Source organism: Stigmatopora nigra, chromosome 3, assembly GCF_051989575.1.
Source record: "Stigmatopora nigra isolate UIUO_SnigA chromosome 3, RoL_Snig_1.1, whole genome shotgun sequence".
In the NCBI taxonomy this organism is placed as follows: domain Eukaryota; kingdom Metazoa; phylum Chordata; class Actinopteri; order Syngnathiformes; family Syngnathidae; genus Stigmatopora; species Stigmatopora nigra.
Window position 1 is genome coordinate 17,670,173 of NC_135510.1, and position 19,036 is coordinate 17,689,208.

A 19,036-nucleotide genomic window follows, 5' to 3' on the forward strand; every position below is an offset into this window, starting at 1 on the left:
CACATGACTTCCTTTTTTAATTTGTCTATGTAAAAAGTAACACATTTGTACTCCCTATATCGACCATGAATATCAAAAGGTTGAAATTGTGAATCAGGGGGCGACTTATATGCGAGAAATCGTAAAATTCAACGATTTTTAGACAATTTTAAGGGTATGGCTTATATGTGGATGTATAAGATCTTAAGATTTCCTCTTCAAAGTAACACATTCGTACTCCCTATTAAAACCATGAATATGGAGGTAAAAATTGTGAATCAGGGGGCGGCTTATACGCGAGAAATCGTAAAATTCAACGAATTTACGGCCATTTTAAGGGTATGGCTTATACGTGGATATATAAGATCTTAAGATTTCCTCTTCAAAGTAAAAGTTGTACTCTCTATAAAAAAAAACATGAATATAGAGGTAAAAATTGTGAATCAGGGGGCGGCTTATACGCGAGAAACCATTAAAATTCAACGTTTTTAAGGCAATTTTAAGGGTATTGCTTATTGTCAGTAGGCAAGAAAATACAGAACCTCTAATCAAATCATATTTAATTCAAATAAATGGCTTAAGTGATTTTATTTGGAGAAAATTTAGCAGAATACTGTAAAACTAGCAAATGTCAAGAAACTCAGTTGTCAGTATTTGAAAAATACACTCCATTATTCCAGACTAATAAACGAGTAAGTTCCTCACTGCCATTCACGTATCCCAAAATAGTTGAGATGGTAAAACCTAAACATACATTTTTGCTCCTCCATCTTGACAAGTTAACTACACTGCTTTCAAATGTCTTGGAAAAGCCTCTTCATTCTCCTCATTAACGCTCTGTTTGCTAAAAAAAACATGATTATTCCCATTTTTATTCCAGAATAAATTCATTTTTTATAATCCCGGAAAAAGTAAGAACACTAACATGTCATACATGTAGATACTTTATGCATTTAAACCTATTTATGGTCCTTTACTGAATAATTCTGCCATGTAACTTAAAGTTAAACTGATTAGTACATCATATTTTTAATTAACATGAAACATGAACCCTGTTTTTCCGCAAAATTTTTCGTAAATGCCTTACTTAGGACGACATTGATGTCATCTTTGAGGCAACAATCTGTTGCAAAAACTTTCCCCTTCCTCAGCTGTTGTTGGAGACATAACAATGTTGTTGCTTGATGGTCGGTGTTAAATGCCATATGGTGCCTTAGTTGGTGGCAGGCCAAACAGCCATTGAATTATTTAAATCATCTCCGTCTTCAGAAAGAAAGAAAAAACAGTCCTTCATCCACATGATTTTTTTTTTGGTTAGTAAATTCTAATCTGACATCCCTAATGTTGCATTTCAGATATTTATCAATCATGTGCCTCATAAGGGAGCCTTGGTTAAGGGAAGCTAGCGTACTTACTTGAAAAGAAGGTTCGTTAAAAGGAATTAGATGAGATTAAAGTTTATTCATCCCATACTTGGGAAATTACATTTACACCCCAATATAAAGTGCACCTGAAAAATCCAGGATTTAAACCAGGGGTCAGGAACTTATGGCTGGAGGGCCAAATAAGGCATTTTTTCAATCAAATAGAAAAATAAAAAAATTAAAAAATAAAATTAATCAAAATAATCAAAAAATTCAAATAATAATCAAAAAATCAAATATGAAATCAAATCATCCAATCAAATCATCCGTTTTAATCATCCGATCAAATAATCCGATCAAATCATCCAATCAAATCATCCGATCAAATCATCCGATTAAATCATCAAATCAAATCATCAAATCAAATCGTCAAATCAAATCATCCGATCAAATCATCCGATCAAATCATCCGATCAAATCGTCCAATCAAATCGTCAAATCAAATTGTCAAATCAAATCGTCAAATCAAATCGTCAAATCAAATCGTCAAATCAAATCGTCAAATCAAATCGTCAAATCAAATCGCCAAATCAAATCGTCAAATCAAATCGTCAAATCAAATCGTCAAATCAAATCGTCAAATCAAATCGTCAAATCAAATCGTCAAATCGTCAAATCAAATCGTCAAATCAAATCGTCAAATCAAATCGTCAAATCGTCAAATCAAATCGTCAAATCAAATCGTCAAATCAAATCGTCAAATCAAATCGTCAAATCAAATCGTCAAATCAAATCGTCAAATCAAATCGTCAAATCAAATCGTCAAATCAAATCGTCAAATCAAATCGTCAAATCAAATCGTCAAATCAAATTGTCAAATCAAATCGCCAAATCAAATCGTCAAATCAAATCGTCAAATCAAATCATCAAATCAAATCATCAAATCAAATCGTCAAATCATCAGATCAAATCATCAGATCAAATCATCAGATCAAATCATCAGATCAAATCATCAGATCAAATCACCAAATCAAATCATCAAACAAATCAAAAGCCTAGATAACTTGTTCAGAAAATGAATAAATGATTTGCAGAAAAATTAATATATGATATGTTTACGGCTTTTCTGGTCACAAAGGTTCCTGACCTTTGGATTGAACCCAAATTTTGACGACCATCAGGCACACGTGATATCCACTTTACCACTATGTGGCGCCAACTTGTAATTCTATGGAAAAGCATAAAATGGCAAATAGGACCAAAGGAGGTCAACATCTGGCATTCACTATGGCGTTATGTAAACTACTATAGGAAGGCATAGCCTTGGGTTTTTCCCATCCATTTTTACATAACAAGATGCAAAGTCTTGCATAGTTAATGTTTAACATGACATTCAACCCCACCCACCCACCCACCCCAACAAGCCCCCCCCCCCCCCCCCCCTCCACCCCAACAGCCCGTCTGGTTGTGGCCTCATTTTAACAAGCACGTCGTGTTTGTCACATTGGAGTCGCGGCACAATCGTGACATTTAGCGGCGAGGCGCCCAGACATCACACGGTCCTCCTTGGCGTCACCCGGGCGATAATGTAGTGGGGTTTTTTTGGAGGATTTGGATGGGTTTGAATTCTACTTTTACATCCGTTTTAGAAGGGGAAATATTCAGGATTTTATTGATGGTTAGAAGTAATTAGGTTCTTCCATTTATTTTAGTTTTGAGGATATTTATCTGATAAGGCATTTGATTGAGGGTATTTAGAGATTGTGAATGTCATACCTATTTTTTTATCAATTGAAGATGTCCTTGAGAAAGCAAAAAAGAGAAATTAGACTTTTTCTAAGAGAAAAATCCTCGTAAGAAAATTAGACAATTTTATTGAAGTACTTTGATACGAGGACAAGTGGTTGTGGTTGGTTTGTTTTGCTTATTGTCCTTTTTTGTCCCTCTGGGCTTCCCTTTCTCTCATAATCAGCCTTTGTCTGACTCTTTAAAACATGTGTGTCAAAGTGGCGGTCCGGGGGCCAAATCTGGCCCGCCACATCATTTTTATGTGGTCCAAGAAACTAATTTCCCCCTTTTAAATCAATAATTGTCATTTTTTTTATTCATTTTTTCTGTGTTTTTAGTCCAAGAATCATTTTGTAAAATCTAAAAATATATTTAAAAAAGCTAAAATAAACATTGTTTTAGATCTATTAAAAAAACTGAATATTCAGAGATTTTAATCCAGTTCTTTTAATCCATTTATTTAAAAAAAACCTAAATATTATTGTAATTTTTAAATTATTTTCTCTTTGCTTTTAGTTCAAAAATAATTTATTAAAATCTAAAGATATATTTAAAAAAAAGCTAAAATAAACATTGTTGTAAATCTATAAAAAACTGAATATTCAGAGAGTATAATCCAGTTATTTTAATCCATTCATTAAAATAAAAATCAAAATATTATATCTAAAATGCATTTACTTTAATTTTAAGTACATTTTCTACTTACCGTAAATTCCGTTGTTATAAAATATGTCCTTTATTTTGAAAATTGCGATTTTTCTGTGTAAGAAACTGGAGTCAAATGATGTTTAGCTGCCTTTTTATTACTCAAAAATCTCATTTTGCAGATAAAACCTTAGTACAAAATCTCTTATTTGATTTATTTAGACACCTCTCATTGACAAAATCCATTTTTGTGGATTATTCCTGGAGTATTTTCTTGTTGAAAGCGTCAACTGTCTATCAAGGGGGATGTTTCCTCTTTACATTCAATTGTTAGGCAAACACTCTATTGATTTGCTTGTGGCTACATTTCCTCATGGGAAATTTCCTTGTAGAGATACGACATCGTCTCCGTGTGATATCATCGCGTTTTCCCAGACATTATCACGAAAGGACTAGCAATGTTTTTGTTCTTTCGCAGGTGGCGGAGACAATTTGATTGTCAGTTTACCGTATTTTCACGACTATAAGGCACACTTAAAAGTCTTAAATTTTCTACAAAATAGACAGTGCGCCTTATAATCCAGTGCACCTTATATATGGAAAAAAACAGAAAACCAAAAATGAAAAACCACCACTGTCGGATATTAAAAAAACACAAACGCTTGAAATGAAACAATACTGTTAAATATGCAGATGCCATCTTATCTTACAAAATTTTCCATCATATAGCTCCTCCCCCACTGCAAGATTTCATACAAAAAAATCCAAAACATCAACAATGGCTGGCTCTAGAGGTGACTGTGTAGTGAGTAAGTGCTTCATACCTGCTATGATAGCCTATTAATAACGTAAGAACTCCCCTTATTTATTTATTTATTTATTTATTTATTTATTTATTTGGAATATTTAAGATATGAGGCGGTAAATCCCTGATTGCTAATCCACAAATTGCTAATACTTTGGTCAATTTCGCTTTAAAACATTTTTTTGTACTGTCTTACTAGCCCTGAAAAAACTGTGTAAAACTGTTTAAAATCAGTTTAAAATCAAAATCCATTCACATACCTCTCAATTTATGTTTTTAATTTTTTTGGACTGTCTTACTAGCCCTGAAAAAACAGTTTAAAACTGTTTAAAATCACAGTTTAAAAATTAAAACCACTTATGTTTTACCCCTATTTTATACGCCCTATTTTGATAATTTCAAATTGTGTATTCAAATATTCCGTCACTTCCATCTTGGCAAAATCAGGTAACTTGGACATACCTGTCAACTTACAGTTTTTTTCCCCATATTTTATACGTTTTTTTTAATCATTTTAAATTGTATTCGCCGTACAACAACTTTTTTACAAGATTTTTAATAATTTTTTTGGTAAAACCGATCTTTTTTTTAACCCATTTTGTCGCTAATCCAGATCGTCTCGGTCGCTAGTAGCAGATGAAAACGTCATCGTCCATTGCTAATGTTGTCATGTTTAGCCTTCTGACTTTTCACTATATAAATATAGCGTGTCAGCAAGCAATGTACCCAGACAGTCAAGCTGTCAACATCTACAAAATCTTGAATTTATTTCATATTTAGACTTTTAAGTACGACCTATGTGAGTAAATATGACCGCACGTTGTGTTTGGATCGTTTATTATCGCTTAATAAGGGCAATTGCAATCATTAATAAGTAGAATATTCAGCCAATGTTAACATTCATACACTTCTGGTCAAGAAAATGACGCTGTAGATACAAAAATCTGAAAGCACCACCACTTTTTCCACAAAAAACCCTTGATACAAAGCCGTTACTGACTCAAACTAGCCAACTCCCATTGAAGATTAACGTCTAATTTGTCACTATGAGACTAATCAAGCGAGCAACTTTAGCATTACCCACTTAACTTGAAGACGAAGTACATATCACATGCAGTTCTCCAAAGACCTCCACACAGATGTCTTGCTGACATTCCACCATGACAAGTGACACCGTCTCCGCCCTCGGTGTTCCCATTTTCACGCTAACGCTTCCTTCCCCCTTTTGCTACATACATGGGCGGAGTACTCGTCCTAGCCTGCATTTGCCCTGACATACAGCGCAATCATTAGTCCCCTCTGACGGCTTACCGTATTTTCACGACTATAAGGCACACTTAAAAGTCTGAAATTTTCTCCAAAATAGACAGTGCGCCTTTTAATCCAGTGCACCTTATATATGGAAAAAAACAGAAAACCAAAAACAAAAAACCACCACTGTCGGATATTAAAAAAAGAAAAATGCCTGAACTGAAACAATACTGTTAAATATGCAGATGCCATCTTGGTTTACAAAATCTTCCATCATATAGCTCCTCCCCTACTGCAAGATTTTATACAAAAAAATCCAAAATGGCTGGCTCTAGAGGTGACTGTGAAGTAGTGAGTACTTCATACCTGGAAGTCAATAGCAATTACCGTATTTTCACGACTATAAGGCACACTTAAAAGTCTGAAATGTTCTCCAAAATAGACAATGCGCCTTATAATCCAGTACGCCTTATGTATGGAAAAAACAGAAAACCAAAAACGAAAAACCACCACTGTCAGCTAAAAAATGATTTCTAAAATAGTCTATTCCCTCTCGGGGAGGGACATAACCATAAACCTTTATTAATATATTCGGGAAAACGTATTTAAGATATTTTCATTTGAGTAAAACTAAAGTGTATTTTTTAGGCAAAAACAGATCCATAACTGACAGTTCTATTCTGCTTAAAAATGATTACTATTATAGTCAATTAGATGTCAACTTATGTTAATATATTAGGGAAAAATATATATTTAAGATATTTTCATTTGAGTAAAACCAAAAAGTATATTTTATTTAATTGTTTTAGGCACAAAAAACAATTTTGCCACAACTGACAATTCTGTTCTGCTTAAAAATGATTGCTAAAATAGTCAATTCCCTCTCTGGGAGGGACATAACCATCAAATTATGTAATATAATACGGAAAAATATATTTACAATATTTTTATTTGATTAAAACCGAAGTGTGTATTTTATTTAATTTTTTAGTTAAAAAAATGCCACAACTGACAGTTCTGTTCCGCTAAAAAATGATTACCAAAATATTCAATTCCCTCCCCAACGAGTGTATTTTATTTTTTATGTTTTTGGCAAAAAAAAAACAATTTTTCCATAACTGACAGTTCTATTCTGCTAAAAAAATGATTGCTAAAATGGTCAATTCCCTCTCTGGGAGGAACATAACCATCAAATTATGTAATATAATACGGAAAAATATATTTACAATATTTTTATTTGATTAAAACCGAAGTGTGTATTTTCTTTAATTTTTTAGTTGAAAAAATGCCACAACTGACAGTTCTGTTCCGCTAAAAAATAATTACCAAAATATTCAATTCCCTCCCCAACGAGTGAGTGTATTTTATTTTTTATGTTTTTGGCAAAATAAACAATTTTTCCATAACTGACAGTTCTATTCTGCTAAAAAAATGATTGCTAAAATAGTCAATTCCCTCTTAGGGAAGGACATAACCAACAATTTATGTTAATATATTAGCAAAAAATATATTTACAATATTTTCATTTGAGTAAAACCCAAGAGTGTATTTTATTAAATTTTTTAGTCAAAAAAATGCCACAACTGACAGTTCTGTTCCGCTAAAAAATGATTGCTAAAATAGTCAATTCCCTCCCCAACGAGTGTATTTTATTTTTTATGTTTTTGCCAAAAAAAAAATAATAATAAATAAAAAAAAAAAACAATTTCGCCATAGCTGACAGTTCAATTCTGTTAAAAAATGATTGCTAAAATAGTCAATTCCCTCTCAGGGAGGGACATGACCATCAACTTATGTTAATATATTAGCAAAAAATATCTATTTAAGATATTTTCATTTGAGTAAACCTGAGTGTATTTAATTTTATTTTTTTAGACAAAAAATGCCACAACTGACAGTTCTGTTCCGCTTAAACATGATTACTAAAATAGGCAATTCCCTCCCTAACGAGTGTATTTTATTTTTAATTTTTTTGGGGGTAAAAAGACCCCATTTTTCCATAAATGACAGTTCTGTTCTGCTTAAAAACGGTTGCTAAAATAGTCAATTCCCTTTCGGGGAGGGACATAACCATCAACTTATGTTAATATATTAGCGAAAAAAAAATATTTAAATAAAAAAGACAAAAGGCTGTCATTAATTTGCGTCCATTTAAAGAGTTTCTCAGCATGCGGGATGTGGCGAGGCGTTTTTCTGCTAATGAGCCACATCGTTCATCCAGAATGATGGCATAATTAGACAAACAAAAAGTGCAAGGTGTGACAATTAAAGTGAATGTTGCTTTGTCAAGTGTCTACGAAAAAAAAATGGCTACCCTGAGGCAAAACGGATTTCGGTTGGGTCGGCGCTAGAGGTCATCGTTTTATTTATTTATTTATTTTGGGGTGTTTTTTTTTTTTGTCATCCTGCAGCATGACCGTTTTTTTTTTTGCCGTACAGCTGACGTTGGATATTCAATTAAAGATGCTGAATGTTGAGGTTTTTCATGCCTAGTTGAGACATTTTTGTTTTTTATTGCGGTCGATGCAAACGGCATTTTAATATGGCCGTAAAAAAAAAAATCCCTCTTCCGATAAACTTTACATTCATCAAAAACAAACAGAATAAAAAAAAATGACTGTTATTCTACATACACAGTTTAAATAGACAATTTAGTCATGAACTGACCTAAAGTTTTTCATATCAATATTACACCAGCTAGTCTATAACAGTGGTACCTCGACATAAGAGTGCCCCGACATACGAGCAATTTGAGATACGAGTGAAATTTTGAGAAAATATTTATCTTGAGATATGAGTGAATTTTTTTAGCAGAAATTTATCTTGAGATACGAGTGAAATTTTGAGAAAATATTTATCTTGAGATACAACTGAAATTTTTAGCAAATATTTATCTTGAGATACGAGTGACATTTTTCTCAAATATGTATCTTGAGATACAAACAAATTTTTAGCAAGTATTTATCTTGAGATCCGAGTGATTTTTTTAGCAAATATTTATCTTGCGATACGAGTGAATTTTTTTAGCAAATATTCATCTTGAGATACGAGTGAATTTTTTTAGCTAATATTTATCTTGAGATACGATGAAATTTTGAGCAAATATTTATCTTGACATACGAGTGAAATTTTGAGCAAATGTTTATCTTGAGATATGAGTAAAATTTTTAGCAAATATTTATCTTGAGATACAAGTGAATTTTTTAGCAAATATTTATCTTGAGATCCGAGTTTTTAGTTCATTTCTAAGGGAAACGGAGTAAATCGACATACGAGCTCCGTCCCAGCACAAATGAAGCTTCTATCTCGAGGTACCACTGTACGATTGTTTGTCAATGGGAAACAATGATTTAACATACGAGTAAATTAACATACGAGCTCCGTCCCAGCACAAATTAAGCTCCTATCTCGAGGTACCACTGTACTATCATTTGTCTATCTTCTCTTCCAACAATGCTCCATGAACTAAGCACACTTTAAGGTTTAGGCAAAGAAGCCTGCTCATTGGTTCTAAAGAAGTCGGTGGTCCAATGATGACTATACAGCAGCTCATTCTTCCTCCCATTTAAAGTTTCATGTCCATTAAATTGCTAATACCCAACGTAAAACAAAGCTGTGGGTTCATTTAAATTGAAGCTCTCGGGGGGATAAAATTCAGTATCACTATTCGCCTTCTTCTCAACATTAAAGACAATTCATAATCTCACTGGACCTAAAACATTGCGACTTTTATAAAGCGGCCAGACAATCAAGATGGATTTTTTTTTTGTTGAAAAAAAAATCCTTTTTTTTTTTACTGACTGTTCATCCATCCAAAGCCAGTGTCGCATTGTCAGACTCATTAGTTCTACTCATTGTTGCGTGAGCCGAATGCTGTCGTTGGGATAATGTGGCTTTAGTACAAAGATGAGGGTATAATTACGCCCCCCCACCCCTCCTAAAAAAATAATGAGGAGTAGGCATTTCTCCGTCTGGTGATTTGTACAGTCTTCGTTGCATTTCTACTCACGATTTCTTTCATGCAGCATCTAAAAGACTATTAGGTGACTTTATTATTTTTTTTCAAGGTGACCATATCAAGCTAGCTGCTTCTATCCAGCTATAAAATACATTTAACATAGAATTGTGCTGTCCAAATGATTATTTTTCCCTTGTTTTGGTTGAACTGCTGTTGGCATTTTTTCAATATTAGATCAGAAAGTGTTCAGTTAATCTTAAAGTCTCGGGATTGCAGTTTAAACTTCACTTAAGATAGGTTAGCAGACTCTGCGTTAGCTTTGGTGTAACTTTTGTCCGTAAATTTGGACCGTTGAAGTGTTGATAAAAATCCGATTTTTCGCTAAAGTCGAGCATTTTGCCTGTTTTTTTGGACAAAATTCCATCAATTTAAATTTTAGTTTATTTTTCAGTTTTCACAAGTGTTAACTAAACAAGTTTGTTCATTTTTTGCGATAAGAAAATATAAAATCCAGGAAAAACGTATACAATCCAGGAAAAACGTATAAAATCTGTAAAAAAAAACGTATAAAATACAGGGAAAATGTAAAAAATACAGGAAAAAAAAACATAAAATCCAGGAAAAACATATACAATCCAGGAAAAATGTATAAAATACAGGAAAAAACGTATAAAATCTAGAAAAAACATATACAATCCAGAAAAAAAACGTATAAAATTTAGGAAAAATGTATACAATCCAGGAAAAATGTATAAAATCCATGAAAAATGTATAAAATCCAGGAAAAACCTATAAAATCCACAAAAAACATAAAATCCAGAAAAAAAAGTATACAATCCAGAAAAAAATGTATAAAATCCAGGAAAAAACTATACAATCCAAGAAAAACGTATAAAATCCAGGAAAAACGTATAAAATCCAAGAAAAAAGATGTATAAAATCCAGGAAAAACATATACAATCCAGAAAAAAAACGTATAAACACCAGGAAAAACATATAAAATCCAGGAAAAACGTATAAAATCCAGAAAAAAAACGTAGAAAATCCAGAAAAACATATAAAATCCAGGAAAAACATAAAATCCAGAAAAACATAAGTTGACAGATACAAATACCACGGTTCTTGACAGCATCTGTCTTTCATTAACAAAATTCCGTCATTTCCTTGAATAACTTCAACCCTTTACTCTACTAGCCTAGCATTACGTTACCTCAGCACCACCTCATTTAACACATCCCTCTTTTTTCCACCAGCTCCACACAGACTTGGACGTCGGCGGCAAACGTATCAAGTATGTACTGGCCGGCGAGGGTGCCGGCACCATTTTCGCTATCAATGAGCTGACGGGTGACATCCACGCCATGAAGAGACTGGACCGTGAGGAGAAAGCCGAGTACACACTCACGGCCCAGGTTGTTAACGCTGACACCGACCAGCCACTGGAGCCGCCGTCCGAGTTCATCATCAAAGTGCAAGACATCAATGACAACCCGCCGCAGTTCATCCAAGGCCCGTATCGGGCGTCCGTGGCGGAGATGTCGGCTGTCGGTGAGTCACAAAATTTTGTTCCCGGTGTGTGTGGTCGGGGAATCAAAAATAATGAGCCCGAGAGCAAGGGGGCACTGTGATTTGCATGAAAACTTTTAGACGAGAACAAAATAAATCCAAATTATATACTATGGTAGCAGGTGAAGGGGTTAGTAGGTCGGACGTACAGTTCTGGGGTCCCGGGTTTATTGTAATAATCATATAGCATAATGTAAACAAACTATATGTGTAAACAAATAGGGATATTGCTTTAAGCGGCATATATTGCATCCATTCCTTGCAGATATAATGATATTAATTGGACATTATCATTGACGCAACTATAGCTTAATTGTCATCACACCCAGAGACTGCATATGATGAAATGGTGCTCGGACGTTTGGTCGTCGGTCTTTTTGGTCGCTGGTCAAATGGTGACAGAGAGTTTACTGTTGAAATCAGTTTTCAAAATTATAATCATGAGAGTTTAACGTCCAAGAGAGAGAGTTTAATATTTAAGAGAGAGAGAGAGAGAGTTTAATAGAGTACTGTTTAATATTGAAGTACTGTTTAATATCTAAGTACTGTTGAATATCTAGGTACGGTTTAATATTGAAGTACTGTTTAATGTCTAAGTACTGTTTAATAGCTAGGTACTGTTTATTATCTAAGTACTGTGTATTATCAAGTACTGTTTAATATCTAAGTACTTTTTAATATCTAAGTACTGTTTAATATCTAAGTACTGTTTAATATCTAAGTACTTTGTATTATAAAGTACTGTTTCATACCTAAGTACTGTTTAATATCTAAGTACTGTTTATTATCTAAGTACTGTTTAATATCCAAGTACTGTTTAATATCTCAGTACTGTTTAATATCCAAGTACTGTTTAATATCTCAGTACTGTTTAATATCTCAGTACTGTTTAATATCTCAGTACTGTTTAATATCTCAGTACTGTTTAATATCTCAGTACTGTTTAATATCTCAGTACCGTTCAATATCTAAGTACTGTTTAATATCTAAGAACTGTTTTGTGAATTTCCAGTAATTAAGTGAGCAGTTCTCTTCCATTATAAATAAAACGATCAGTCGGGGAAAAATAAAAGTTCCTTTTTTAGAGACATCAGCATATAAATTGCAACTGCCTGACAAGCAAAAAAATACTACTAAAAAAAATATATATCTATCTATATATATGGTAAAATCGAAAAAAAAATGCCAACGTTATATTGTTCACTGAGTCATGTCATATCGCAGATTTTCGCTAGCGTGCACAGTAATTATAATTAATATTTATGGATGGATGAGAAACAAAACAAAAAAAAACAGCCAGGCCAAAAGTCATCAGGAAGGATGTTTTTATTTATTTACTAATCCTTTTACATAACGTTTGTAGTTATTCCGGCTCACCTTGTAATACCTCCATTTCCTCCATTTTGGCTCTTGTACTGCCAGTTTCCTGCTTTTTACTGCACATCACTATTTGATCTGTGAGCATCACATTCCCTTGGGATTGGTCTCCAACCTCATCTGTCAAGCCTTGCTGTGCAACTGTTATAAAGAGGAAAAAGGGTCAGAACTGATCCCTGATAGAGTCCCACCTCCATTTTAAACTCTCCCGTCACATCACCGTTCTTTTCTTTTCTTCGTACATGGCGTACTTTTATGTACCTGCCATGAAATCATCCGTGTTTTCGCTTAAAAAAAGTCCACCACCCGCTAAACTGCAATTTCCCATAAGTGACTCCTATTAATTTTCAAATGAATACATAGAAAATGTAGCATGATGAAAGCATTCATTTATTCGGAACCATTATATGGAATTTTAGAAATAGTATTTGCGATTATTTTTATTGAGATTTTCGCTTCAAAGTTAGACATATGTACTCCTATTAAGACTATGGATATGGAGGTAGAAATTGTGAGTCAGGGGGGGGGGGCTTATATGAGAGTAATTGACAAAATGAACAGTTTTAAGGATGCAGCTTATATGTGGGTGCGGCTTATATGGGAGAAATTGTGAAAATTAACCATTTTAAGGCTGTGGCTTGTATTTGAGTGCGGCTTATATGGGATAAATTGTCAAAATTAACAATTTTAAGGATGTGGCTTATTCGTGGGTGCAGTTTATATGGGAGAAATTGTGAAAATTGACGATTTTAAGGCTGTGGCTTGTACGTGGGCGCAGCTTATATGTGAGAAATTGACAAAATCAACAATTTTAAGGGTGCGGCTTATATGTAGGCACAGCTTTTATGTGAGAAATGGTAAAATAAACAATTTTAAGGATGCAGCTTCTACATGTTTGCGGCTTATATGTGAAAAATTGTAAAAATCATCAATTTTAAGTATGCATCTTATACATGGACACTGCTTATATGTGAGAAATTGTCAAAATCAACACTTTTAAGGATGCGGCTTATACCTGGGTGCGGCTTATATGTGAGAAAGTGTCAAAATGAACAATTTTAAGGATGTGGTTTATACATGGATGCACCTTATGTGTGAGAAATTGTCAAAATCTACAATTTTAAGGATGCAGCTAATACATGGATGCGCCTTATATGTGAGAAATTGTCAAAATCAACAATTTTAAGGATGCGGCTAATACCTGGGTTCAGCTTATATGTGAGTAATTGTCAAAATCCACTATTTTAAGGATGCGGCTTATACGTGGGTGTGGTTTATATGTGAGAAATGGTAAAAATAAACAATTCTAAGGGTTCAGTTTATATGTGAGAAATTGTAAAAATAAACAAATTTAAGGATGTGGCTTATATGTGAGAAATTGTCAAAATCAACCAATTTAAGGATGCGGCTTATACATGAAAAATGTCAAAATCAACAATTTTAAGGGTGTGTCTTACATGTGGGCGCATTTTATATGTGAGAAATTGTCAAAATCTAAATTTTTAAGGATGAGGCTTATACATGGGCGCGACTTATACATGAGAAAATACATTAATTATTATTCTTTCTTTCTTGCCCACTTACTCCACATCACTGAATCCACATGTCAACCAGAACAAAATGCCTGACCATTTTTCATCTTCATACTAATTAGCGCTAGTTTCTGGTTCACCACAACTGCCTCTCCTCTTATTAATTCTTCATTTTCGTCATTCATCAACTCCATAAAAGCACCCTTTTTCCAGTTATCCAAACATCTCTGACCAACTCCGGCACAAAAATGTTCCACGCCGTTAATCGGCGCCACCTACCTGATACCTGCATACATATATAAGCCTCACCTGGATTTTATTTTCTGGATAAGCGCCACATCTCCCTGCCAAAACGTACCAAGCTGTCATACATGATAACAGACCTGAATGATGCTAATTGCCAGAAGCTAACATTCTCGCGGGATGCCGCCAGGCTAGCACGCCATCCTCGTCTCTCACTCAATGCTAATATATTCATAGATTCATCTTCTCATTGGCGGTCACGCATTCAAAGGAGCGCATTGGCGTGATCACACAATTCTAATGCATGGATGAGACTGACAAAGACCCCCGCTAGTGTTTCAGTCTGCTGCTGCCTGGCGGACTCTGTAACAACAGGGGGTCTCCTTCAGAAGGAGATCAGAGCATCGTTATGCGGAGCTTTGACAGCGGACAAGTCGACCGAGGACGCCATTGCCCACAAGTGTGGCGTTTCCTTGTTTGAGCGTCCGCAAAAAAAAATGGAACTTTCTCAACTCTGCGTGGGTTGAAGTGCAAAAATAAAACAACGGGCTACATTCTCATCTCCGGTGGTGCCGTAGAAGCGCCACGAACAAGAACGCCAATAGAAATTCGGCGTCTTTTCTCATTTCCTGAAATGTGTAATGGAAGGAGTTCAATAATTACGGTTAAATTGATGCTAGAAGGAAAGTATTTTCTTGAGTTGAGAAGGTTGAAGTATTCAAAGTATCTTTTTTTTTGAAGGAACTGCAATAATGGGTTGGATAATGTATGTGTTAGAGTTTGATTTATTTAATAAGGGGCAGTGTGTATTAATGATCATATTCTTATTCATGTTAATGAATATATATATATATGTAAATATGGATAAGATTGGAGCTAAGGGCTAATTTCCATCTTTAGTCCCTTGTGTAGGTTGAGGGGAAATGATAACATACACACACACACACACACCCACAAGTAGCAGTTTTAAACAATGTTGTGATCGCAATTTTGTTGGTTTTAATAGATAGTCTTTAAGATGATTGGCCGAGAGGTTCAGAGATGGGAGTTGACGTATGTTAATTGGTATTGAGTTCCAGGTATGAAGGTGATTTGGTTAATTTAGCACTCTTTTTGAAGGGAAGTACACAGTCACCTATAGAGCCAGCCATTGTTTATATGTTGGGATTTTTTGGGACTAAATCTTGCAGTGGAGGAGGAGCTATGCAAGATTTTGTAAACTAAGGTGTTATCTAAATATTTAAGAGTATTGTCCCCGGTCAAAAAAGTAAATAGATTTTATTTATTTTTTAAAGAAAAGTAGGTTTTATTACAAATAGTCACTGGGCACTTGCCTATCAAATGAAGTCTCATATTTTTTACTAAGGGCTAAGTAGTAGTAGTGCAGATTTAATTTAGCACTCTTTTTGAAGGGAAGTACACAGTCACTTCTGGAGCCAGCCATTGTTGATGTTTTGGAATTTTTGGGGCAAAATCTTGCACTGGAGGAGGAGCTTTGCGTTGGAAAATGTTGTGAACTAAGAATACTTCATTTCAATTGATTAGTCCTTTAGTCCATTAATTTTGGCAGAAATAACCGAAATAAGCACTTTTTTAAGGGAACTACACAGTCACCTATAGAGCCAGCCATTGTTTATGTGTTGGATCTTTTTTGTATAAAATCTTGCAGTGGAGGAGAAGCTTTGTGTTGGAATATTTTGTAAACTAAGCATATTTGATTTCAATTCATCAGTCCACTAATTTTGGCAGAGGTAACTGAAACAAGCACTTTTTTTTGAAGGGAACTACACAGTCACCTCTAGAGCCAGCCCTTGTTGATCTATTGGATTTTTTTGGACAAAATCTTGCAATGGAGGAGGAGCTATGTTTTGGAAAACTAAGGAGGCATCTACATATTTAAGAATATTGTCCTAGTTCAAAAATGTCAATAAAAAAAAAAATCTATTTTAAAAAGTAGGTTTTATTACAAATTGACATTGGGCACTTGCCTACTAAATGAAGTTCCCTATTTTTTACTAAAGGCAAAATGCCCTACTAGTATAAATCAGTCTTTTATTGTCCCTACTTTTTCCAATTCACCCACAAACCCCTCCGATCCTGTAATTAACGCCAATTTAAATGTATAATTCCCCTTATTCTCTAAGCAAACTCAACCTGTCTTCTCCCCCCACCCCTCAACACCATTTTTTTTACCTTCACCCTGGACTTCAGTCTATTGTTGCATGGCAATTAAAATGGCTTCTATGGCAAGGAAAATGAAAGTCAGAGAAAAGTCACACGTCTTATCCCAGCTCGCCTTTTAGAAGGAAGAACAAAAGGTCTTCCTCCTTCATTTCCCATTAACCCCAGTACTCCTCGCCGTACAGGAAACACGGCCACCTCGCCGCCCCGTGTCACATATCTCATCCGGCGGCGAGGATGAGCGCTTCCTGCCTGTTTGGGGGGGGGGAACGGCGAGGGTAGACGGTGACATTCAATAAGGAGGAAGGGGCTGCTATTGCGGTTTTGGCGCTTGATGGATAAAAAGCCAAGTGGTGTAGTCCGTTTGTTGCTACGATGGTTGATAACGAGTACCGTATTTTCACGACTATAAGGCGCACCACATTATAAGGCGCACCCTCAAGGAATGAAATTTTTCCATATATAAGGCGCACTGTATTATAAGGCGCACCCTCAATGAATGACATTTTTTCCATATATAAGTCGTACTGTATTATAAGGCGCACTCTCAATGGATGACATTTTTCCATATATAAGGCACACTGTATTATAAGGTGCACCCTCAATGAATGACATTTTTCCATATATAAGGCGCACTGAATTATAAGGCGCACCCTCAATGAATGACATTTTGCCATATATAAGGCACACTGTATTATAAGGCGCACTGTATCATAGGGCGCACCCTCAATGAATGACATTTTTCCATATATAAGGCGCACTGAATTATAAGGCGCACCCTCAATGAATGACATTTTGCCATATATAAGGCACACTGTATTATAAGGCGCACTGTATTATAGGGCGCACCCTTAATGAATGACGTTTTTCCATATATTAGGCGCACTGTATTATAAGGTGCACCCCCAACGAATGACCTTTTTCCATATATAAGGCGCACTGTATTATAAGGCGCACTGTATTATAAGGCGCACCCCCAATGAATGATATTTTTTCCATATATAAGGCACACTGTATTATAAGACACTCTATTATAAAGTGCACCCTCAATTAATGACATTTTTTCCATATATAAGGCACACTGTTTTATAAGGTGCACTGTCTATTTTGGAGGAAATTGAAGACTTTTAAGTGCGCCTTATAGTCTTCAAAATACGGAAATTGCTATTGACTTCCAGGTATGAAGCACTCACTACTTTACAGTCACCTCTAGAGCCAGCCATTGTTGATGTTTTGGATTTTTGTATAAAATCTTGCAGTGAGGGAGGAGCTATATGATGGAAGATGTTGTAAACTAAGATGGTATCTGCATATGTAACAGTATTGTTTAAGTTCAGGTGTTTGTTGTGTTTTTTTAATATCCGACTGTGGTGGTTTTTAATTTTTGTTTTTCTGTTTTTTCCATATATAAGGCGCACTGGATTATAAGGCGCACTATCTATTTTGGAGAAAATTTAAGACTTTTAAGTGCACCTTATAGTCGTGAAAATACGGTAGGGTTGACAGGCGATGGGGGGAAGTGGGAGGCGGCCTTTTTTTATTTTACAGTTCCGATTAGATGTCTGATTGTTCGACGCAGGTGGCTTGGCGCACAGCAGGGAAGGGTGGCGAGGTCTGTGATGGCGTCTCGTTAGAGCCGCACCATAATTACATTCTAATGCTACTCGGCATGTAGACGCCGCTGAGATGAACTCGACTTCATCAGTGAGTGCTAGGACTATAGCTGGTTTTCCTGTGGATTTTATTTGGGACTTGGTGGGTTTTTGTGTGTGTTGGTGGGGAGTGAGGAAGTTGGGAAACAGATTGAGTGGTTGAAATGATGTATTTTCTGGACTATAAGGCTCACTTAAAAGTCGTACATTTTCTACAAAACATACAGGGTGTCTTATAATCCAGTGTGCTTTATATATGTATTTTTTTCAAAATGTGTCATTCATTGAGGGTGCACCTTATAATGCGGTGCGCCTTATACATGACCAGACATTTGGTCGCCGGTCTTTTTGGTCCCCTTTGGTCACCGGTCAAATGTACTTAGTTATTAAATGGTACTTAGATATTAAACAATACTTAGATATCAAACAATACTTAGATATTAAACAGTACTTAGATATTAAACAGTACTTAGATATTATACAGTACCTAGATATTATACAGTACCTATATATTATACAGTACCTAGATATTAAACAGTACTTGGATATTAAACAGTACTTGGATATTAAACAGTACTTAGATATTAAACAGTACTTAGATATTATACAGTACCTAGATATTATACAGTACCTAGATATTATACAGTACCTAGATATTAAACATTACTTGGATGTTAAACAGTACTTAGATATTA

The 19,036-nt window shown here is 34.9% G+C and overlaps 1 protein-coding gene across 3 annotated transcripts in view; it reads left to right on the forward strand.

The window, feature by feature from the left end:
- The window catches only part of cdh8 (cadherin 8), a 155,201-nt gene that overhangs the window by 66,457 nt on the left and 69,708 nt on the right, over positions 1-19,036 (forward strand). For all 3 annotated transcript variants that reach the window (XM_077713448.1, XM_077713449.1, XM_077713447.1), the window contains one exon: positions 11,044-11,338. In XM_077713448.1, coding sequence (XP_077569574.1) covers positions 11,044-11,338 — 295 coding nt within the window. The remainder of the gene's footprint in view (positions 1-11,043; positions 11,339-19,036) is intronic.